This window comes from Aethalodelphis obliquidens, unplaced genomic scaffold (assembly GCF_003676395.1).
Source record: "Aethalodelphis obliquidens isolate GAN/ISIS:26980383/991018 unplaced genomic scaffold, ASM367639v1 scaffold45, whole genome shotgun sequence".
NCBI classification, from domain to species: Eukaryota; Metazoa; Chordata; class Mammalia; order Artiodactyla; family Delphinidae; genus Aethalodelphis; species Aethalodelphis obliquidens.
Window position 1 is genome coordinate 12,376,488 of NW_020837989.1, and position 24,615 is coordinate 12,401,102.

The window sequence follows — 24,615 nt, forward strand, 5'->3', positions numbered from 1 at the left end:
TGCCATCTAGATGCCAGTGAAGTGGAAATACTTTGGAGTTTACTGGAGCTGGATTTGTACTGTGGGCACTTAACTTCCCAGACACTGTGCCCTTCTTTCTGCAAATGGGAATCATAATGATGGTAGTAGTAAATAGCATTATTACTACCAGTGTTAGTATGACTAACTAACATGTAGCGAATGCTTACGCACATTACCTTGAGTGCTTCACACCTATTACCTTATTCACCTTTGGAACAAAGTTTGAGTAGGTGTGATTAACCCCATTTTACAGAGGAGACTGGGCTTCAGGAACTTGCCTACGTGGGCGGGTCCCCATTCCGTGTTAGAGAGGAGATGTGAGTCCAAGCCATCTGACTCCAGGAACCATATGCCTAATCATGTCCTGTAAAGATATATATATTTAAAACAGATATATAAAATATAAGAAGCACATGTATAATTATCTGTGTTCGTGTTAAGGCTAAAAAGTGCTTAGTGCTGACGGAGGACCCTGTAAATTGAATTAGGTCTCTGAGGAAGCACAGTTCTGTAAGTGGGTCTGGTAAGCTGGGGGGAGGGACCGCGTGTCCTGGCATGGTGCAGTGCACGCATGGGCAGGGCAGTCTCCGCAGCAGTGTTGGGCCCTGCCTGTCCCTTGTGCCACCCCTCTGTGTGGTTACAGGAGAATGCCGAAAACAGCCTGACTAGAACTGAGATGTCATCACAACAAGCATATCCGTGGAACCATCTTTCCTTCTCAAAGACACTTTAATTAAATTCCCATCGTGAAAACAATTGGGCAAGATTTGCCATACCCAACCAGTCATTAATTCAGGGACAGGATCTCATTAAGAGCTTTGCTTTCTGGAAACTGCTGTTTTGAGGATTCAGAGCTGGTGGCTGTGTGCTCTGGGGATTAATTCCTGATCCGTTTCCTCTGAACTTTTTTATTTCCCCAAATTCAGAAGGAAACACATTTTTAAATGACCCCAGAGTAGGAGACTGATGGTATAAGCTGTCATTCACTGTCACAAAGGTGTTCCTAGTTTTGAGCTGTGCGCTCTGTCATGATTCCATTGTGTTCTGTGTTGAATTCTGTCCGCCCATGGACAAAGCGATAGATGTGAGTCAGGTATAGGCACCATGTGAGTGAGTGAGCCTCCTCTTTGAACACGTTTCCAGATACTGTGCTGGCTTATCTCTCAGCCAGGTGAAGGCTGCCCCCTACTGACACTAGCAAGTGACCTCCTGAGACATTTGGTTCAATTTCCCTGACAGAAGTATTGAGATGTACCATAAATTTCTCTTCTCTTGCTTCTCCCCTCCCCTCCCTCCTCTCTCCATCCTTCTGCCCCTAATGCATTATTGATTTCTTACCATGTGCTAAGTCATTACAACTGGAAATGATTCAATGAAGAAAACATAAATAGGTACAACCATTTAGAAAAACATTTGGCATGTTTTCCCCCGGTTTCTTTTGTTTTTTTTTTTGGCCACGCTGCACGGTATGCCGGATATTAGTTCCCTGACCAGGGATCGAACCTGTGCCCCCCTGCAGTGGAAGTGCAGAGTCTTAACCACTGGACCGCTAGGGAAGTCCCGGCATTTTTTAAAAGTTGAAACTGTGCATGTCCTGTGACCCAGATATTTGACCACTAGACACTCTAGAGACACTTGTGCACATATGTAGCTGGATGCATTATAGATATTTACTTTACAGAACTATTAGTAGCCCCAAACTGAGTCCACATTAAATGTCCATCTTCAGTAGAGTGGATAAATAATATGGAGTATTTTCAAGCAATAGAACAGTATGCAGCAATGAAAACTAACAAACAACAGGTTCATGCAACAGTCTGGGTGAATCTCCACTGAGCATGCGGGTTTAATTCCCTGTGCCTTAGTGAACAGTGACAAGATCAGGGTGTGCTTAGAAAGCTGACGGGGCGGGCTTCCCTGGTGGCGCAGTGGTTGGGAGTCCGCCTGCTGATGCAGGGGACGTGGGTTCGTGCCCCGGGCCGGGAAGGTCCCACATGCCGCGGAGCTGCAGGGCCCGTGAGCCATGGCCGCTGAGCCTGCGCGTCCGGAGCCTGTGCTCCACAATGGGAGAGGCCACAACAGTGAGAGGCCCGCGTACCACAAAAAAAAAAAAAAGAAAGCTGACGGGGCAGTGTGGGTTATGAGGAGCCCACGCTGGAGGCAAGGATCCCATTGGGAGGCAGTTTTGGTGGTCCTGGAGAGAGAAAGTGCTGTGCTAAACCCAGGCAGTAGCAGCAGCAAGAGAGAGAATGACATGGACTGTTGAGTAACATTAGAAGTAAAATAAACACAATCTGGGGACTGAGTGAATGTTTGGATTGATTAGAAAAAGAACCATTTAACCTGTTGCTGAGATTTCTAATCTCATAGACTAGGATGATGGTTGTCTCCTTCAGTGAGATAGGAGCAGGACTTGGGTTTTGAGGTGGTAGATATGAAGCTGCATGACATTAAGCTGTGACCTCAGGCAAGTTATTTAACTTCTCTTTGCCACAGTTTCCTCATGTGTAAAAGCGAGAAAACATATTAAGAGTAACAACCTCAGAACATAGTACAGTGTCTGATACATAATACACATTGTTACTATACAGCTTTTTGAAGAATAAGTGTGACCCTGAGTGTATAAAATCATAAATGGATGCAGTCATTCCTTTAGGCTTAACAGAGATAAGACAGGTGTAGGAGAACTTGAATCATCTTTATATATCTCTTGAGTGAAACATCAAACAAAACTTGGGGGCAGGAGCAAGTCTTAGGTCAAAAGGCACAAAAAGGGCTTCCCTGGTGGTGCAGTGGTCGAGAGTCCGCCTGCCGATGCAGGGGACATGGGTTCGTGCCCCGGTCCGGGAAGATCCCACATACCGCGGAGCAGCTGGTCCCGTAAGCCATGGCCGCTGAGCCTGCGCCTCCGGAGCCTGTGCTCTGCGATGGGAGAGGGAAAAAAAAAAAAGACACAAAGAAATGGAATTACATAGTGTGAGAAAAGGAAAGCCAAGAGGGGATTTAATGAGACTTTAAATGAAGGATAAGTCCGGAGATAACATGTCCCGGGCCTTCCCTGGTGGCACAGTGGTTAAGAATCCACCTGCCAGTTCAGGGGACATGGGTTCGAGCCCTAGTCTGGGAAGATCCCACATGCCACAGAGCAACGAAGCCCGTGCACCACAACTACTGAGCCTGTGCTCTAGATCCCTCAAGCCACAACTACTGAGCCCGTGTACCACAACTACTGAAGCCCATACACTTAGAGGCCGTGCTCCGCAACAGAGAAGCTACCACAATGAGAAGCCTGCTAGCTGCAACTAGAAGAAAGCCCACATGCAGCAATGAAGACCCAACGTAGCCAAAAATAAATAAATAAAATAAAATAAAATAAATTAAAAAATAGTGGCAGGATACACATTTAAAAAAAAGTTAGCACGTCCCTTTGCTGAAAATGGTTCTTGGTAGCACAGAGCCTTTTAAAGAATAACTTTTTATTTATATAAAAATGATCCTCAAGGATTTATTAGTGATGTTTTTTGGTGATTGCCAAGTAATACATCTTTATTACAGAAACTAGTAAAACGAACAAAGTAAATAAATAACACCTATAATTCTCATGCCTGGAGAGTCTGTTCATATTTCAGCTCTGTCCATTTTTCTGTCTGTCCATCCGTCCATCCATCCATCCATCCATCTTTTTCTCTTTCTTTTTTAAAAAAAGAGCTGAGGACTTCCCTGGTGGTGCAGTGGTTGAGAATCTGCCTGCCAATGCAGGGGACACGGGTTCGAGCCCTGGTCTGGGAGGATCCCACATGCTGCGGAGCAGCTAGGCCCATGTGCCACAACTACTGAGCCTGCACTCTGGAGCCCGCAAGCCACAACTACTGATCCCGTGTGCCACGACTACTGAAGCCTGCGTGCCTAGAGCCCATGCTCTGCAGCAAGAGAGGCCACTGCAATGAGAAGCCCACGCAGTGCAACGAAGAGTAGCCCCTGCTCGCCATAACTAGAGAAAGCCTGAACCCAGCAACGAAAAACCCAATGCACCCAAAAAATAAACAAAGAAATTAAAAAATAAAAATAAAAAAGAACTGAAATTAAACCTGTAAATTGTTGTGTAAGCTGCTGTGTTTTGTGTAGGAACTTAAATGGAGGCTTATCTAACATGAGGGATTTAGGTTAGCTATGTGTATTAAGAAGAAAATGTCTGGTGTGCTTTGTCAATGAGTTATTGAGAGAAAGCACAGCAGTTCCTTCTCTGGCAGTCTTAAAATATAGTAGGATAAACTCTTATCTCATTGATGGCAAGGGCCTGACCCTGCTTTACTGCCCTGTTATTCTCTTATATGTGGGCCAAGCCCGAGAGTGCTTTTCTGAGCACTTGCTTCTCCCAAAAGTGGCAGAAAGGAATGTTGCTTAGAATATGATGTGAGACTTTTATTAATCCCTCACCTACGTTTTCCTTGCAGACTGAAGAGTACATTTCTCCTAAGAGTGTAAGACTGCTCAACTTTTCATTCTGAAATATTAAAATCACTGTAAATTTCTACTCTGACTAATCTGGAACAAAGACAGGAAAGATTAGTGTCACCAGGATATAGTTTTACATGAGCAAATCATTTAAAATAGGCTTAAGTCTAAGGTGGAAGCTGCTTTGCTTAGACTGACTAGTTGCCTAGACTATTTCTGTCATATTGGCTAAGATAACTGTGTTGGGGGGGAGGGGAGAGGGGAGAGAGGAGAGGGTAGACAGGAGAGGGTGAGGGAGAGAGAAGTATTCTGAAGGCTTCCTTTCACTATATGCATGATCTAAATGTAGAGGCTGCTGCTATTAGAGAATTAGAGACAAGGTCTAATTAAGAGGTTATAGTAGCTATTTTTGCCAAAAACACAGCTTTTTGAATTCATAGTTTTCTCAATATATTTCTTAGTGTTAGTGAATGTGCTCATATATACATGTACAAATACACCCAAGTACACCTATGGGAGATTTGGCTCCCATTTCCTTTCCTTAGAGATATAAGAAGGTAGGGGGAAGTTTTTTGTTGTTGCGGAATATTTTTGATTGTAAAGAAATTTAATATTAATTTATCCATTTAACAAATACTCATTGAACTCATTGAATGCAGGCACTGTGCCGAAAATGGGGGAGAGGAAGTCATCTAAAAGCATTAAGGAATGGCAACAAGCCTTTTAGTCAACGGTGCACATGTAACTGTTCATCTGTACCTGTTACTTGGTGGCCTCAGAGGTGAAGTCCTTCTTGCCTTCAGGGTAAAGTCTAAACTCCTCAGTCTGGGAATACCATTTGCAATCTGGTCTCCATCTGTCCTTCCAGCCTTATCTCCTAACATCTCCCACACCCACCTTATACTCTAGTCATTTTTATGGGAAAAAATTGATCAAGCCCCTTACTAAGTATTGGGTATTTTCAGATAACTGGCTGCTCTTCAGACATTCTCTGCTCCTTCACACACCTTCTTGTCTGAGGCCTTGTGGTTTTCCTCTGGTAGAATGCTTTGCCTGCATTTGCTGGTGTGACATTCACCCTCTTGTCTATGTGTCTTTCCCACTAGTCAGTGAGATCCTGGAGGACAGAAACTGTCCTTCCCTGTGGGGCTCTTGCACCCAGTAAGGTGCTTAGTAGATAGTAGCCACTCAGGCAGTGTGTATTGAACAAATGAATAAATGAGGCAAAGTCCAGTATCTTGTGGTGATGAACTCCCTCAGCATTGTTTATCTGGGAAGCCTTAATTTCACCTTCATTATTATTATTATATTTTTCCATTTTTATTGGAGTATAATTGCTTTACAGTGGTGTGTTAGTTTCTGCTTTATAACAAAGTGAATCAGTTATACATATACATATGTTCCCATATCTCTTCCCTCCTGCGTCTGCCACCCTCCTGCGTCTCCCTCTCTCCCACCCTCCCTATCCCACCCCTCTAGGTGGTTACAGAGGACCGAGCTGATCTCCCTGTGCTATGCGGCTGCTTCCCACTAGCTATCTATTTTATGTTTGGTAGTGTATATATGTCCATGCCACTCTCTCACTTTGTCCCAGCTTACTCTTCCCCCTCCCCATATCCTCAAGTTCATTCTCTAGTAGGTCTGTGTCTTTATTCCTGTCTTACCCCTAGGTTCTTCATGACTTTTTTTTCTTAAATTCCATATATATGTGTTAGCATACGGTATTTGTTTTTCTCTTTCTGACTTACTTCACTCTGTATGACAGACTCTGGGTCCATCCACCTCATTACAAATAGCTCAATTTCGTTTCTTTTTATGGCTGAGTAATATTCCATTGTATATATGTGCCACATCTTCTTTATCCATTCATCCGATGATGGACACTTAGGTTGTTTCCATCTCCGGGCTATTGTGAATAGAGCTGCAATGAACATTTTGGTACATGACTCTTTTTGAATTATGGTTTTCTCAGGGTATATGCCCAGTAGTGGGATTGCTGGGTCATATGGTAGTTCTATTTGTAGTTTTTTAACGAACCTCCATACTGTTCTCCATAGTGGCTGTACCAATTCACATTCCCACCAGCAGTGCAAGAGTGTTCCCTTTTCTCCACAACCTCTCCAGCATTTATTGTTTCTAGATTTTTTGATGATGGCCATTCTGACTGGTGTGAGATGATATATCATTGTAGTTTTGATTTGCATTTCTCTAATGATTAATGATGTTGAGCATTCTTTCATGTGTTTGTTGGCAGTCTGTATATCTTCTTTGGAGAAATGTCTGTTTAGGTCTTCTGCCCATTTTTGGATTGGGTTGTTTGTTTTTTTGTTATTGAGCTGCATGAGCTGCTTGTAAATTTTGGAGATTAATCCTTTGTCAGTTGCTTCATTTGCAAATATTTTCTCCCATTCTGAGGGTTGTCTTTTGGTCTTGTTTATGGTTTCCTTTGATGTGCAAAAGTTTTGAAGTTTCATTAGGTCCCACTTGTTTATTTTTGTTTTTATTTCCATTTCTCTAAGAGGTGAGTCAAAAAGGATCGTGCTGTGATTTATGTCATAGAGTGTTCTGCCTATGTTTTCTTCTAAGAGTTTGATAGTGTCTGGCCTTACATTTAGGTCTTTAATCCATTTTGAGCTTATTTTTGTGTATGGTGTTACGGAGTGATCTAATCTCATACTTTTACATGTATCTGTCCAGTTTTCCCAGCACCACTTATTGAAGAGGCTGTCCTTTCTCCACTGTATATTCCTGCCTCCTTTATCAAAGATAAGGTGACCATATATGTGTGGGTTTATCTCTGGGCTTTCTATCCTGTTCCATTGATCTATCTTTCTGTTTTTGTGCCAGTACCATACTGTCTTGATTACTGTAGCTTTGTAGTATAGTCTGAAGTCAGGGAACCTGATTCCTCCAGCTCCGTTTTTCGTTCTCAAGATTGCTTTGGCTATCGGGGTCTTTTGTGTTTCCCTACAAATTGTGAAATTTTTTGTTCTAGTTCTGTGAAAAATGTCAGTGTTGGTTTGATAGGTATTGCATTGAATCTGTAGATTGCTTTGGGTAGTAGAGTCATTTTCACAATGTTGATTCTTCCAATCCAAGAACATGGTATATCTCTCCATCTATTTGGATCATCTTTAATTTCTTTCATCAGTGTCTTATAATTTTCTGCATACAGGTCTTTTGTCTCCTTAGGTAGGTTTATTCCTAGATATTTTATTCTTTTTGTTGCAATGGTAAATGGGAGTGTTTTCTTGATTTCAGTTTCAGATTTTTCATCATTAGTGTATAGGAATGCCAGAGATTTCTGTGCATTAATTTTGTATCCTGCTACTTTATCAAATTCATTGATTAGCTCTAGTAGTTTTGTGGTAGCATCTTTAGGATTCTCTATGTATAGGATCATGTCATCTGCAAACAGTGACAGCTTTACTTCTTCTTTTCCGATTTGGATTCGTTTTATTTCCTTTTCTTCTCTGATTGCTGTGACTAAAACTTCCAAAACTATGTTGAATAAGAGTGGTGAGAGTGGGCAGCCTTGTTTTGTTCCTGGTTTTAGTGGAAATGCTTTCAGTTTTTCACCATTGAGGACGATGTTGGCTGTGGGTTTGTCATATATGACCTTTATTATGTTGAGGAAAGTTCCCTCTATGCCTACTTTCTGGAGGGTTTTTTATCATAAATGGGTGTTGAATATGGTCGAAAACTTTCTCTGCATGTATTGAGATGACCATATGGTTTTTCTCCCTCAGTTTGTTAATATGGTGTATCACATTGATTGATATGCGTATATTGAAGAATCCTTGCATTCCTGGAATAAACGCCACTTGATCATGGTGTATGATCCTTTTAATGTGCTGTTGGATTCTGTTTGCTAGTATTCTGTTGAGGATTTTTGCATCTATGTTCATCAGTGATATTGGCCTGTAGTTTTCTTTCTTTGTGACATCCTTGTCTGGTTTTGGTATCAAGGTGATGGTGGCCTTGTAGAATGAGTTTGGGAGTGTTCCTCCCTCTGCTATATTTTGGAAGAGTTTGAGAAGGATAGGTGTTAGCTCTTCTCTACATGTTTGATAGAATTCGCCTGTGAAGCCATCTGGTCCTGGGCTTTTGTTTGTTGGAAGATTTTTAATCACAGTTTAAATTTCAGTGCTTGTGATTGGTCTGTTCATATTTTCTATTTCTTCCTGATTCAGTCTTGGCAGGTTGTGCATTTCTAAGAATTTGTCCATTTCTTCCAGGTTGTCCATTTTATTGGCATAGAGTTGCTTGTAGTAATCTTTCATGATTTTTTGTATTTCTGCAGTGTCAGTTGTTATTTCTCCTTTTTCATTTCTAATTCTATTGATTTGAGTCTTCTCCTTTTTTCTGTTGATGAGTCTTGCTAATGGTTTATCAATTTTGTTTATCTTCTCAAAGAACCAGCTTTTAGTTTTATTGATCTTTGCTATCGTTTCCTTCATTTCTGTTTCATTTATTTCTGATCTGATCTTTATGATTTGTTTCCTTCTGCTAACTTTGGGGTTTTTTTGTTCTTCTTTCTCTAATTGCTTTAGGTACAAGGTTAGGTTGTTTATTCTAGATGTTTCCTGTTTCTTAAGGTAGGATTGTATTGCTATAAACTTCTCTCTTAGAACTGCTTTTGCTGCATCCCATAGGTTTGGGGTCCTCGTGTCATTTGTTTCTCGGTATTTTTTTATTTCCTCTTGATTTCTTCAATTATTAAGTAGTGTATTGTTTAGCCTCCATGTGTTTGTATTTTTTACAGATCTTTTCCTGTAATTGATATCTAGTCTCATAGCGTTGTGGTCGGAAAAGTTATTTGATACAGTTTCAATTTTCTTAAATTTACCAAGGCTTGATTTGTGACCCAGATATGATCTATCCTGCAGAATGTTCCATGAGCACTTGAGAAAAATGTGTATTCTGTTATTTTTGGATGGAATGTCCTATAAATATCAATTAAGTCCATCGTGTTTAATGTATCATTTAAAGCTTGTGTTTCCTTATTTATTTTCATTTTGGATGATCTGTCCATTGGTGAAAGTGGTGTATTAAAGTCCCCTACTATAAATGTGTTACTGTCGATTTCTCCTTTTATGGCTGTTAGTATTTGCCTTATGTATTGAGGTGCTCATATGTTGGGTGCATAAATATTTACAATTGTTATATATTCTTCTTGGATCAATCCCTTAATCATTATGTAGTGTCCTTCTTTGTCTCTTCTAATAGTCTTTATTGTAAAGTGTATTTTGTCTGATATGAGAATCGCTACTCCAGCTTTCTTTTGGCTTCCATTTACATGGAATATCTTTTTCCATCCCCTTACTTTCAGTCTGTATGTGTCCCTAGGTCTGAATTGGGTCTCTTGTAGACAGCATATATATGGGTCTTGTTTTTGTATCCATTCAGCCAATCTGTGTCTTTTGGTGGGAGCATTTAGTCGATTTACATTTAAGGTAATTATCGATATGTATGTTCCTATTCCCATTTTCTTAATTGTTTAATTTTTGACAGCTTGATTAATATGTGTCTTGGCATATTTCTCCTTGGATTTATCCTGTATGGGACTCTGTGTGCTTCCTGGAATTGATTAACAATTTCCTTTCCCATATTAGGGAAGTTTTCAACTATAATCTCTTCAAATATTTTCTCGGTCCCTTTCTTTTTCTCTTCTTCTTCTGGAACCCCTATAATTCGAATGTTAGTGCGTTTAATGTTGTTTAATGTTGATATTACGTGGAGTTGGGTGGTCTCTTGTGGACCAGTGTCCTGAAGTTGGCTCTCGCACCTCAGAGGCAGAGCACTGACTCCTGGCTGCAGCACCAAGAGCCTTTCATCCACATGGCTCAGAATAAAAGGGAGATAAAGTAGAAAGAAAGAAAGAAAGAAAGAGGATAAAACAAAATAAAATAACGTAAGGTAAAATAAAATGAAGTTATTAAAATAAAAGATAATTATTAAGAAAAAAGTTTTTTAAAAAGTAAAAGAAACAAAAGAAAAACGGACAGAAAAAACCCTAGGACAAATGTTGAAAGCAAAGCTATACAGACAAAATCTCACACAGAAGCATATACATACACACTCTCAAAAAGAGGAAAAGGAGAAAAAATAGTAAATCTTGCTCTCACAGTCCACCTCCTCAATTTGGGATGATTCATTGTCTATTCAGGAATTCCACAGATGCAGGGTACATCAAGATGATTGTGAAGATTTAATCCGCTGCTCCTGAGGCTGTTGGGAGAGATTTCCCTTTCTCTTCTTTGATTGTACAGCTCACAGGGGCTCAGCCTTGGATTTGGCCCCGCCTCTGCGTGTAGGTTGCCGGAGGGCATCTGTTCTTCGCTCAGACAGGATGGGGTTAAAGGGGCTCCAGCTCACTCAGGCCAGGGGGAGGGAGGGATACGGAGTGCGGGGCGAGCCTGCGGTGGCAGAGACCAGTGTGACGTTGCACCAGCCTGAGGTGCGCTGTGCGTTCTCCCAGGGAAGTTGTCCCTGGATCCTGGGACCCTGGCATTGGCGGGCTATACAGGCTCCCAGGAGGGGAGGTGTGGCTAGTGACCTGTGCTCACACACAGGCTTCTTGGTGGCAGCAGCAGCAGCCTTAGCGTCTCATGCTTGTCTCTGGGGTCTGCGCTGTTAGCTGCAGCTTGCGCCCGTCTCTGGACCTCCTTTAAGCAGTGCTCTTAATCCCCTCTCGTCGCGCACCAGGAAACAAAGAGCTCACCTTCATTGTTGAAGGATAGTTTTAACAAATACAGTATTCTTGGTTTACATTTTTTTTTTTTCTTTAGCGCTTTGAATATATCATACCAATTTTTTGTGAACTACTAAGTTTCTCCTGAGAAATCGCTGAAAATTTTATGTGGGCTCCCTTGTATGTGACAAGTTGCTTTTTTTCTTGCTGCTTTCAAGATTCTCTCTCATTGTCTGCGACTTGATGATTTGATTATAAAAGTCTTGATGTGGGTCTCTTTAGGATTTATCCTCTTTGGCATCATTGAGCTTCTTGAATTTGGATGTCCATTTTCTTCCTCAAATTTGGGAAGTTTTCTGCCATTATTTCTTCAAATAGGCTTTTTGCTTCTTTCTTTCTCTCCTCTCCTTCTGGCACTCCCGTTATGTGCACATTGACCACTTCATGATGTCCTGTAAGTCCATTAGGCCATCTTAACTTTTCTTCATTCTTTTTTCTTTTTCATTTTTCATTCTCCTCTGACTCAGTAATTTTAAATGACTTGTCTTCAAGTTCACTGATTCTTTCTGCTGCTTGATCAGATCTGGTGTTTAACCCTTCTAGTGAATTTTTCAGTTTTTATATTTTATTCTTCCATTCCTGGATTACTGTTTTTTTTTTTTTTCCTTAAAATTAGTTTCTGTCTCTTTGTTGAGATTCTTATTTTGTTCATTCCTCATTTTCCTGATTTCATTTAGTTGTCTACCTCTGTTCTCTTTTAACTCATTGACCATCTTTCATGTGGTTATTTTGAATTCTTTGTCAGGTAATTAATAGATTTCTGTTTCTTTAGGATTGGTTTCCAGAGATTTATCTTGTTATTTTGGTTGGGCCTTGTTTTCTTGTTTCTTTGTTTACTTTGTGATCTTTTGTTGAGACTTGGGCATTTGAAAAGACAGCCACCTCTCCCAACCTCTGCAGACTGGCTTTGTGCAGGGGAAGACCTTCACCCATCAGCCTGGGTAGAGGTTTTGTGGGGGGGTGGCCCTCATGTCTTTTGTGAGGATGTTTCTCTTTGGGGCTTGTGTGTGTAATTTTCCAGTTAGAAGGTTTGCCCCAGTTATCAAGAGCTCATGTTCTCTTGCTCCCCCGGTGTCTGTTTGTGGTACTGCAGATTCTTTGGTGCTGTAACAAGCCACCATGCTTGCTTTTGTTCTTAGCAGCCCCCAGACATCCAAAGTATGCTGCTGTTCCCTTCAGCCTTCTGAGTCAGGCAAGACAGAAACCAGTTCCTTGGACAGCCCACTGTAAAGTCAGAATGTTAGCTGTACATTCTGCTCTTTTCTTTCCTTTCAAGGAGAAGCCAGGAGACAGGGTTCTTTTCCTGATTGTGGTGCCCTGTGCTGGGTGGATGGGGACTGTGGCAGGTAAATGCAGCAAACGTTTTTGTTCACTTCAGTGTGGCTCTGCTTGGCTTTGTACTCACCTGGGGTGCTGCAGTCTCTTAGCTGGTTTATGCACTTCTCATAAAGGCAACTTGGCCCATAAGTTGGGGTCTCTGTGGGGGAATGAGGGCCTGGGGCTTCTTATCCTGCCATCTTTATGACATCACTCTCAAGTGTCATTCAAATCTTTGCTTTATGAAATGGAGATAATTAATATTGGTAGAACTTTTTTTATTTTTAATAAATGTATTTATTTATTTTTGGTTGTGTTGGGTCTTCGTTGCTGTGTACGGGCTTTTTCTAGTTGCAGTGAGTGGGGGCTACTCTTCATTGCGGTGCACTGGCTTCTCATTGCGGTGGCTTCTCTTGTTATGGAGCATGGGCTCTAGGCGCATGGGCTTCTGTAGTTGTGGCACACGGGCTTCAGTAGTTGTGGCTCACGGGCTCTAGAGCGCAGGCTCAGTAGTTGTGGCACACAGGCTTAGTTGCTCCATGGCATGTGGGATCTTCCCGGACCAGGGCTCAAACCCGTGTCCCCTTCACTGGCAGGCAGATTCTTAACCATTGTGCCACCAGGGAAGTCCCAATATTGGTAGAACTTTAAATAGGTTAGTGGCACATATAATCTGTCTCACCTCCTTTTCTAATCAAAGATTAAAGAAGTCATTCCAGGCTTCTTTCCTGTCTCTGTCTGTCTATCTCTCTTTAGTAATGGTGGCTAACATATAATAAGTTCCTTACTTTGTGTCAGGAACTGTTCATGTTCCTGTTGTATGTATTAATTCATTTACTTCTGACACTAGTTGTAAAAGGAAGATACTATAATTATTCCCAATTTTCATGGGAAGAAACTGAGTTAAGAGAATCTAAGTAATTTACCTGAGGTCATACAGCTGATTATTGTCTCATACTCAATTTTAACAAGACATTTTGTAGCATGGAATGAGAAATATATATATATAAATACATATATATATATATATATATATATATATATATATATATATATATTAGAATAAGTTAAATTTATTTATTTTGGGTCAGGTAGAGATTCTTAAAGTTTGTTGACTGTCCTGACTATTACAGTTTGATCATTGAATTATTTGTTAGGTATAAATAAAAATTCTGTGTTCTGCAGTTTTTATAATCAGCATAATGTACCCATGTGTTTTCTCTTCTTTCCAGCTTTATTGAGATGTAAGTGACATGTAATATTGTGTGAGTTTAAGATGTACAGTGTAATGATTTGATATATGTATATATTGTAAAATAATTATTACAATAAGGTTATTTAACACATCCATTACCTCACATAGTTACAGTTTGTGTGTGTGGTGAGAACTTTTAAAATCTACTTTCTTAGCAACTTGAAATGAATAGTCTTTAATTTGAATATAATACGTTGCTTATATTATATAAACTGGAAGTCTCCTTTTGATAAAATCTTTGTTGTAATAGGCAATTATTGAATTGTTATGGATATTATTTTGTGTTGATTATAAGTGGTAATAATGCTGTTGGAAATCCCTATAATTTAAATATTCAAATATAGAATGACACCAAAGGTGACACCAATGACACCAAACGTGTGTGTGTGTGTGTGTATATATATATATATATATATTTTCTTTTTAATTTTTATTGGAGTATAGTTGCTTTACAATGTTGTGTTACAAAGATGTATATTTTTGTTTTTTGCAGGACAGAGTTCATTCAAAAAGGCAGGATTTCAATCACAGGGGCTGGTTTTCTCAACTGCGTTTTGGAAACTTTTGCCAGCACATTTTTAAGACAGGGTGCCCAGAAGGTAAGCTTCTTTTCACTTTGAACCAACATTAATTTTAAGAAACCATGGAGATTCCCACTGGGTTCTTGAACAAGGCTCATGAACAGACAAAACAAGAAAAATATACAATTAATAAATATATGCAAAGATAATTACCCTCACTAATTATTACATAAACCCAAATCAAAGTAAAACTGAAGTGCCATTTGTGGCTCATTAAGTTAAAAACATGCCGATGAAGAATATGTGACAATATGGGAATACGTATAGTCTAATAAAGAGAAATAATCAGAATGAATAATTATATTTACTGTATATACAATGTGATGACAGCTATTTAGTAAAAAAGATACTAATAGCTAATATTTACGGAGTGCTTACCATGTGCTACTCACTAAAAAGAATATTTAATCATCAATTCATTTAATGCTCGCAAACCTTGGAAATAGCTGGTATTGTTGTCCTGATATTCTGGACAAAGAAGACACAGAGCTCTGGAGCTGCTGATTGTCTTTTATTGTGGTTTTCAAGCTCTATACTTGTGGGAGCTTAGGCGTCCATGAATGTTATTCAGAGGCCACCTTGAAGTTCTAAGGTCCTGTGTTAACCCTGTGTTTTAAGTAGTGCTATTCTCTTTTTCATCTGTTTTATATAGTATTACATAAGAGACTCATATATTCTGTTTTCTCGCCTAGGAAAGTCCATTTCTTATGCACCTTTATATGCCTATTGTAGGTGTTCCAAAATATTTTAAAATTATTTTATTAGTATTTGTTTTATTTATTATATTTAAAAATTATTTGTCATTATTATTGTTATTAATTATGTTGGTGAACATAATCACTTATTTCCAGTGTTTACTCAGGTATGATGCATGTTACCTAGTTTTGTTTTGTGCGACAGGCTTAATGGCTGGTCTAAAGAACTATCGTTACAACCTTAGATTTTATGGGTAATAGGCCTTGGTTCCCGTTTTACAGATCTAGGTTCAAGAATGAACCTCGACCACAGTGTGTTAATCTGGGAGGCTGAGGGTGATGGCTGAATATTTGGTACTGTACTGTACTTCATAGACATACTGTCTAGATTGATGATGTGTTCCTGACCCTGGTGAGCACATCGCCAGGCTGGCCCTGCCTGTGTAAGCCTGGGCTTGAAGTGGATAGTTGAGCTTCTGCAAGGTCTGATGTGACTGTCACTTACTCAGACATTATTGCAGGTTTACCCTGCTATCTTGCAAAATATGCATTTGTAAACAGCTCCATCTTCTGCAAAATTGCACTCTAAAAATAATAGTGCTGATGAGAAGATAACTTTGGTTCTATGTCCCTGACTGAGTTGACTTCTTGGACATTGTTTGTTTGTTTATTTATTTATTTATGGGTGCACTGCGTGGCTTGCAGGATCCTAGTACCCCAACCAGGGATTGAACTGTAATCTTTGCAGTGGACGTCAGAGTCCTAACCACTGGACCACCAGGGAATTCCCAGGGACATTGTTTAGATTAAAAGTGGCAAAGTTTTTCTGTAAAGAGCCAGATAGTAAATTTGTTAGACTTTGTGGGCCAATAGGCAAAATCAAGATACTGTGTAGGTGCTTTGTAACAAGAGAGAACCAAATGTGCACACATTTTTTATTGACAAAATTAAAATTATAATAATAGTAATTGAGTATAGTTTTTACAATAAAAGTCTACTAAGCATATAATTCTTAAAAGAATGGAATTCTTTTTTGGGGGGAGGTAACATTTACCTGAGTTGGGGTTAAAAATTAGTATTCCCTTCCATCAAATTGGTTGCAAATGTTCATTTGTAAAAACCATTGTTTTTTGTTACAAATACAAAACCATTGTTATCTTGTGGACCATACAAACACACAAATCCAGTGGTGGCTGGATTTGGCCTGTGGGCTATAGTTTGCCAGCCCTTGCTTTAGATAAATAAATATTGTTTGTTTAATCCGAGTGGGTCTCTGTTTGACCTGCCCATCATTCTGAACCTTTTAGTGACTTTTAATCACACAGTGATTGTGTACATTCTGATTCTGTGAGATACATAAAGAGACATTATTATTCCCATTTTATTGGTGAGAAATGTCTTGAAGAGGTAAGTGCACCCAGTCTGTAGGTGGCTACTTGCCCAGAGTCCTTCCTCTTGCAGATATATTTTGAGTACCCGCTTTGTGGGAGGCCCTGTGTTGAGTGTGGGCTAAATGGATTTACTCAAGGTCACAGGACTGGCAAAGGGTGGAGACTGGACTCACACCCCCATCTTTTATCACTTACTGTGCCACTCACTGTTCAAGATGTGTTCAGGTGAATGAAGCAGAATGCTAGCCAACTCAGCATCATGTTGTGCTTTAGATGAATTTGTGTTGTGGTCCTACTCCTTCTGTATTTATTAGGGTTCTTTGGTTGCAAATAACAGAAACTACCTTAGGCTAGCTTGATATAGGGCTACAAGGGTGGTGAGGCTGGCAGGCTTCAGAATGGTCTGCCCTGGAACTGAGAGCTGCCAGGGACCCAGGTGCTATTCCTTCTTTAGCACTTGTCCATACAAATATACATCGGCTTTATTCTCTTCTTATGCAGTCTGGCTTTCTCTGCTTCACAGGCTGTATAGTGCCAACGTGGGCCTCCGCAGTCCAAGGGTACTGTTATGTAGATTTCTGGCCAACAGAGAGACTGCTTATTTCTTCCTTTCCAGATTCTCTGGAAGGAACTCTCAGTGGCCTTCCGTAGGTCAAACATGGCCAGGAGGGGTGAAGCCAGGTCGTGTAAATATGGCTAATCCGATGTCACGACTACGTGGATCAGTGTTAGGGTGTTAGTTCCCAGGGAAAGGGGTGGTAGAATGGGTAAATACTCCTAAAGTTTTCTGGCATGGTCTTAACAGTAGTACTAGGCTCTTGATGACAGAGTGACAGTTTCATTCATCTTACACCCAGTCCCCCCAACCATAGTACCTAGGACAGTGCTCAGTACATAACGTGGACATGAGTAAAAAGGGAATAGAATGCACAGCAAGGTCCACAGCTGGTTTCTGGTGACTTATCTGGAAATCATCAAGTGACTAAATTTTTAAAGTGAGTAATCCAGTGATTCCTCTGAATTCCCACTTATTTATGCTCAGAAGGAAGAATATATTTTTCCTGCTAGCTTTTCCCTTTTCTGGCTTTACTTTTTTTTTTAAAAGAGGCTTAGTTTAATTAGTTAGCTTTTCAATTTTAGGAGCCACTCATGCTTAAGTATCTTTTATCTTTTACCCAAGTGGTGATGTTTTCCGGTATCAGCCTGACTTCCTGATAAACCTTCACAGCTGAGCCTGATTAAGTGGTTTCTGTAGAAGTCATCATTAGAGTGTTTTAGGTGACTTTATTTTCAGTTTAGAACTTTATCCCTGAGGCTGTTTAGTGGGGACGTTACCAGATTGATCGTTGGACCATAGCTCAGCAGAAGCCCCCTGCCTCGGTGGTAGCGAAGTTTCTTTTTCCATTTGGATTCAGACAGCCAATAATGAAACGATGCTGTGACTGAAACAGCACAAATTTTATTCAATGGCCAGAGACTGGAGAAGCAGGAAATTAGTTCGCAAATCAACTTCTGGGGGTGGGGAGTTGACCAAGGCGAGATTTTTAAAGGCAGGGTTAATGGTGGTGGTGGGTGCATATGCATTGGTTTTCTGGGAAAAGGCAGAGTTCTTCCTGCAACTGGGTGCCACTTCTTTTTCTTCCTTCTGTGGTCCGGTACTTCCTGTCATGGCACTGGTAGGTGTGTCATTCAGCATGATATTGTTATCATGAGCATATAATGAGGCTCAGGGTCTGCTGGAGGTCAGGTCTTCCACCTTCTTGGATTTGACTCGTTCTAACCAATTCTGGTGGCCCCTTGTTTTTCTGTTCTGGCGGTTTCCTGTAAGACAATATAACACTTCCCTTCCTTCCAGGAAGAGGGCAGGTTAGAGCTTGAGGCTAATAGTCATGGTAACAGTGGTGAAGGTGGGATCTGTTTTTTTTCCCAGAAAAAGAAAAACTAGGTGCTCACTAAGTACATATATATATATATATATCTGTGTGTATAAATTAAAACCTAGTCCTAGATGTGGACCCCCAAGGTGAGATTGAAACTGTGCAACCCAGACTGGGACTTGAACCCATGGTCATTTTTTTTTTTTTGATATATGCATTCTACTTTAACGATTTTAATTGTGCCCTATGTGACCATGGGAGAGAAGGAGATTAATCTTGAGATGTTATGGAATGCCTTCTTATTTATTTATTTTTTTAACATCTTTATTGGAGTATAATTGCTTTACAATGGTGTGTTAGTTTCTGCTGTATAACAAAGTGAATCAGTTATACATATACATATATCCCCATATCTCCTCCCTCTTGCATCTCCCTCCCACCCTCCCTAGTCCACCCCTCTAGGTGGTCACAAAGCACCGAGCTGATCTCCCTGTGCTATGTGGCTGCTTCCCACTAGCTATCTGTTTTACATTTGGTAGTGTATATATGTCCATGCCACCCTCTTACTTCTTCCCAGCTTACCCTTCCCCCTCCCCATGTCAAGTCCATTCTCTACGTCTGCGTCTTTATTCTTGTCCTGCCCCTAGGTTCGTCATACCTTTTTTTTTTTTTTTTAGATTCCATATATATGTGTTAGCATACGGTATTTGTTTTTCTCTTTCTGACTTACTCTGTATGACAAACTCTAGGTCCATCCACCTCACTACAAATAACTCAATTTCGTTTCTTTTTATGGCTGAGTAATATTCCATTGTATATATGTGCCACATCTTTATCCATTCATCTGTCGATGGGCACTTAGGTTGCTTCCATGTAAATAGAGCTGCAATGAACTATTGTATTGTAAATAGAGCTGCAATGAACATTGAACCCACGGCCTTTTAATTGAAATCGCACACCTGGTCTCAGGACTTAATGAAACTCAGGTTCTTGATTCTTGTCACAGAAAGAGTTCAGTGAGAGACAAAGTGATAGGTAAGAAGTGGATTTATTTGAGAGAAACGCACTCCACAGACAGAGTGTGGGCCGTCTTAGAAGGTGAGAGGGACCAGGGTACGGGGGTTGTCAGTGTTTATAGGGGTGGATAATTTCATAGGCTAATGAGTGGTAGGAGTATTTCAGCTGTTATGGGGAAGGAGTGGGGAACTGGACCATGGCCCACTTTTTGACCTTTTATGGTTGGCCTTGGAACTGTCATGGCACCTGTGGGTTTGTCATTTAACGTGCTGATGTGTTACAGTGAGCGTATCCTGGGGCTCAAGATCTACTGGAAGTCGAATCTTCTGCCATCTTGGACCTAGTTAGTTCTCACCAGTTTTTGTCATGTCCTATGGCTGTCATTCTTTTGAAGGTTGTGCCCTGCCCCCTTCCCTCCTGTTTCAGGATCACTTCTGATTTTGTTCCTCTGGGGGCTTGTTCAACTGCTTTTCTCTTTTCCCTTTACCACTTTGAGGTGACTTGCAATTCGGGGGCCTTTCTGACACAAAACTATGTTGCTACTATGAACAAAGGTGAATAAATATCTGTTTAAATCTCTGCTTTCAGTTCTTTGCTGGATTATATGGTAATTCTGTGTTTAATTTTTCAAGGAAACTTCCTGAAAGTTTCTTTTTGAGATAGCTGTCTATCTTTGTCCACGACAGCAATGGACAGTATCATTACTGTGTATTTTTCTCATACTGTGGACAAGTAGTATGCTAGTTGTCAAATACGTATTTTGCCATGTACATACAGATACATATGCCTCCAGGTAAGCAAGCACTCAGAAAACTGACTAAGGAAACAGAGGAAGATCTGAAGGAAAATAGGGATTGGTGGAAATCTGGGAAACATGTAAGGCTTCATACACATTTCTGCAGCCTAGGGGAATGGCCAGCAACTGTGAAGCAGAGCTGGTTGTAACCCACGCCAGCCAAGTCTAACCTCAGGGATCCTCAGAACAGGAAACAGAGATCAGGATATTACCTGGGGCAGACATGGCTCTGCAGGTGCTCCCCAATTCTGGGAAGGCAACCCTCAGGCCAGTGTTGCTTAGTCTTTTTTCCATTATCACCCCCCAACTAAGGATCCTTTGTAGACTTTTTTCCTAATTGTCCCCCCCACCCAATGTTAATACTGATATCTTATAGTATTATCCTATAATTATGATAAATATCCTAATTATCTGTTTATACACTGTATTATATCTTTGCTATATACATAAAAAGTGCAAGATATTTTTCACTTCCATGAACAGATTGTCATCTGGTTTCAGTATTGTCCCCACTGAGAAAGCGTGCTTTATACTGCATTGGGTGTAACTGTCTTTTGTAGTTTTTGTCTCCATCAAATCAAAACAAAACAATCACCAGTTCATCCCCCACTCCCCTACCACCCCCCAAATTCCAAACAAAAATCAAAAGAACTATTTGGTGAACTCCCATGTGGTTCTTGTAAATCCCACATTTTACTTTTCTGGGAGAGGTGCAGGAGATAATATGGGTGATAACAGCCTTGTCATGCAAGAGTTCTTTTTTTAGTCCAGTTGTCTGAGTACTTTGGGATGACTACAAATGCTGCGGAAATGCAGGGCCTTCATTATGTACTCACACAGAGATATATTTTTTCAAGTTTATGAAATACATTTTCAATGTGTGATAAAATAATTTGTTATTTCAGCCACTCTCCTGGCAAGGCCCCGTTATTGGTTCCATCATTATTCTTATTGTGTTGATTGGGAGGCTGAAGCAGAAAGAGATTGAATTCAACAGCATGTGAAATATTTGTCACTGAAACAATGTGGGCAAGTCAAACAACTTGTGCATCTTTTTAAAGAAGGTCTGGCCTAGACATGTTATGGCTAAAGAGATCTGAATATGCTGCTTCCATAGGGTGTGTGCTTATTTGAGCCTTATGAAATCCATTTTAATAGTGGAAGATAATTCTTTGAGACAGAAGATACTGTTCTTGTATATATACTAGTATATATATATGTATACTAGTGTATATATATATATATGTATGTTGTGTGTGTGTATATATACTGGATGCATGTATGTGGATATATGGATATATACACCCATACACACTATATGCTATATGTATATAGTATAGTATATTCAGGTACTATATATGTAGTCCAAATGGGCATTGGAAGAATCTGCTGCATCATTTTTTTAAACTAACTGTATTAGTTATCTGTTGCTGTGTAACAGACTACCCCAACACTCCACAGCTTGCAACAGCACACGTTCATCGTCTCTCAGTTTCTGTGGGTCAGGAGTCTGGCATGGCTTAGTTGGGTGCTCAGCCTTATGGTTGCACAAGGACGTAATCAAGTTGTTGGCTGGGGCTGCGATCTCATCTGAAGGCTCCATGGAGAGGATTCAGTTTCAAACACTCACGTGGTTGCTGGTAGGATTCTGCCGGCCTCCCTTGGTTCCTTGCCATGTGGGCCTTTCTATACAGCATCTCACAACATGGCAGCAAGCAAGAGGGAGGACAAGAGGGTGCAAGGAAGTCAAAAGCCATAGTTTTTTTGTTTCCTAATCACAGCAGTGACATCCCTTTATTTTCTGTGTTCTGTTCATGAGGAGCAAGTCACCAGGTGTAGCCCACAGTCAAGGGAAGGGGTTACACAAGGGCATAAATACCAAGAGGTCAGGAACACTAGGAGCAGTGTCAGAATTGCCTGTCGTACTGACCTAAGCAGATGGGTATATGCCAGGTTGTATGTACAGCTGTTAACGTCTTTTTGGTACCTATTGGGAATGGTGAGGGTCAGCTGCACCCTCATAACCTCACTACCAGCTTATGAAAAAGTTCTGCAACACACACAGATGCTTTGTTAATCATTTACAAGGACACCCAAAGTAGCTTCCTGTTCTGTAAGTTTGCTTACATCTCCGTCCTTCTGGGTGCTTCGTTCTCTGCAGGCAGAGCTGATGATATTCCAAAGGCAAGATTCAGCTATTTTACAGGTAGCATCAGGTAGCCAGGATCTTCTGTCCAGTGTCTGGCTACAGGACTGTTTAGTCATAAACTGTGGGTGCCTTCCCTAAAGTTGGCAGGTGAAGGCGTTGCTAACTAGTCTTAAATCCTCATTGCAAGGATGAGTGTCACTCTAGAATTTTGAGCTAATCCCCATATCTTAAGTTCTACTAATTGAGGTAATGAGAGTCCATTTCTAATATCCATTATGCTCGTTAGCAAGCCAGTGAAAATTCACTATTTTAACATTACTTATGCTAATTATCAAAGCCTCTGGTGGTTGCTGATAAAGATAACTGAGGTTTCTGTAGAGTGAAGATTGCTGATTAGAATGCTCATAGCCACCGCCTGGAGTGTGAAGCCTACATTAGGGCAACTTACTACCTGGTGTGTAACTTGAGCTAACACATGCACCATAACATTATGCTGCACATGCTGAAATACTTTGAAGCAAATTATAGACATCCTATTAATCGTTTTCCACATGTCAACTCCTGAACTAAAAGCCTAGTATGTTCTGCCTTTAGAAGGATTATTCGGTGTGAAACGAGGTTTTGCCTGTGTGCTTAACAAATGTGAAGCTTTAGAGAAGTGCCCCTTGGTACATGATCTGGTTTTCTTATTTCCCAGATGTCACGTCTCACATCTTGGACCCTCAAATCTCTCACCTCTAAAATGGAGTGATAATAATCTTTCACAGGGTTATTTTAAGGGTTATGTGAGGGCATATATATGAAATATGCCTGGCACATAGAAAAACTTAAATAATCACTAGTATTAAGAGAAATTCTCTAATAAGAAATATATATATATATATATATATTTTTTTTTTTTTTTTTTTTTTTTTTTTTTTGCTGTACGCGGGCCTCTCACCGCTGTGGCCTCTCCCATTGCAGAGCACAGGCTCCAGACACGCAGGCTCAGCGGCCATGGCTCACGGGCCCAGCCGCTCCGCGGCATGTGGGACCCTCCCGGACGGAGGCACAGACCCGCGTCCCCTGCATCGGCAGGCGGACCCTCAACCACTGCGCCACCAGGGAAGCCCCAGAAGTATATTTTTTAAGTAAATAGGCTTTTAAATATTTATCCAAACAAAAATTTTACATAGCAGCAGTATGGGTAAGGTTTCGTTTCTTTAAAAATTATTTTTCTAATCATTTTTTAGGTCCATAATTTTATTACTTGTTGTATCTACATTTAACATTTTGATATAGATCCTTCCATATGTCCTTGTGTATGTTTGCATATGTATGTATATGTTTTTTTTTTTGAATAACAAAATTGGAATTGTTCTGTTTATTTAGCCCGACCTTGTCATTTATGGACATACTGTGAACATTTTTCTGTGCCATTACACATTCCTTGGAAACATGATTTTTGATGCTTTCATAATATTCCACTGGCATGATGGCTCTTATTGTTGTTTTCTATTTTTTTCACTATTATAGATAATATTATAGTAAATCCATGAATGTAAATATTTGTGTATATTTCTGATCACTTCCTAGGCTAACGAGTGTGCACATTTTAAAGACCTTTGATGTGTAACGCCAATTTGCTTCCAGAAGAATTCTGCCCATTTGTAGCTTCCACCGCCAGCTGGCTCTGGGTATTATCAGCTTTCTTGCTGTATGACTTGAATGAATCACAACCTCTTAGGAACTTGCATTTGTCACTAGGAAAGCAGGGCTAATTAGTCCATCCTCATGGGATTGTTGTGAAGAAGAAATGAAGTTTTTAGCTCCAGTCTTCTGATTCTTACTCCAAAGACAGTGAAAGTTAATGCTTCTGTCATTAACTAGTTGTGTGACCTCAGTCCTCCTCCAAGGTTTTAATTGTGTTACCTTGGGCTAGTTGCCCTGAACTGCTCAATTCCTTATCTATGAATTGACTATATAGTGTCCACATAGGCATCGCAGTCACAACCCTAAAAAGAGTGGACATTTCAAAACCCAGTAATAATTCCAAGGTAGAGGAAAATAGCAAATAAAACTGTTATTCAAAAGAATAAACTCACAAAGATGACATAAGAACACTAGTGTAGGGGCTTCCCTGGTGGTGCAGTGGTTGAGAGTCCGCCTGCCGATGCAGGGGACACAGGTTCATGCCCCGGTCCGGGATGATCCCACATGCCGCGGAGCGGCTGGGCCCGTGAGCCATGGCTGCTGAGCCTGTGCGTCCGGAGCCTGTGCTCCACAACAGTGAGAGGCCCGCGTACCGCAAAGAAAAAAAAAAAAAAA

The 24,615-nt window shown here is 40.4% G+C and overlaps 1 protein-coding gene across 3 annotated transcripts in view; it reads left to right on the forward strand.

The window, feature by feature from the left end:
• Positions 1 to 24,615, forward strand: part of PRELID2 (PRELI domain containing 2) — an 84,590-nt gene that overhangs the window by 37,219 nt on the left and 22,756 nt on the right. For all 3 annotated transcript variants that reach the window (XM_027081725.1, XM_027081726.1, XM_027081727.1), the window contains one exon: positions 14,296 to 14,401. In XM_027081725.1, the coding sequence (XP_026937526.1) occupies positions 14,296 to 14,401 (106 nt within the window). The remainder of the gene's footprint in view (positions 1 to 14,295; positions 14,402 to 24,615) is intronic.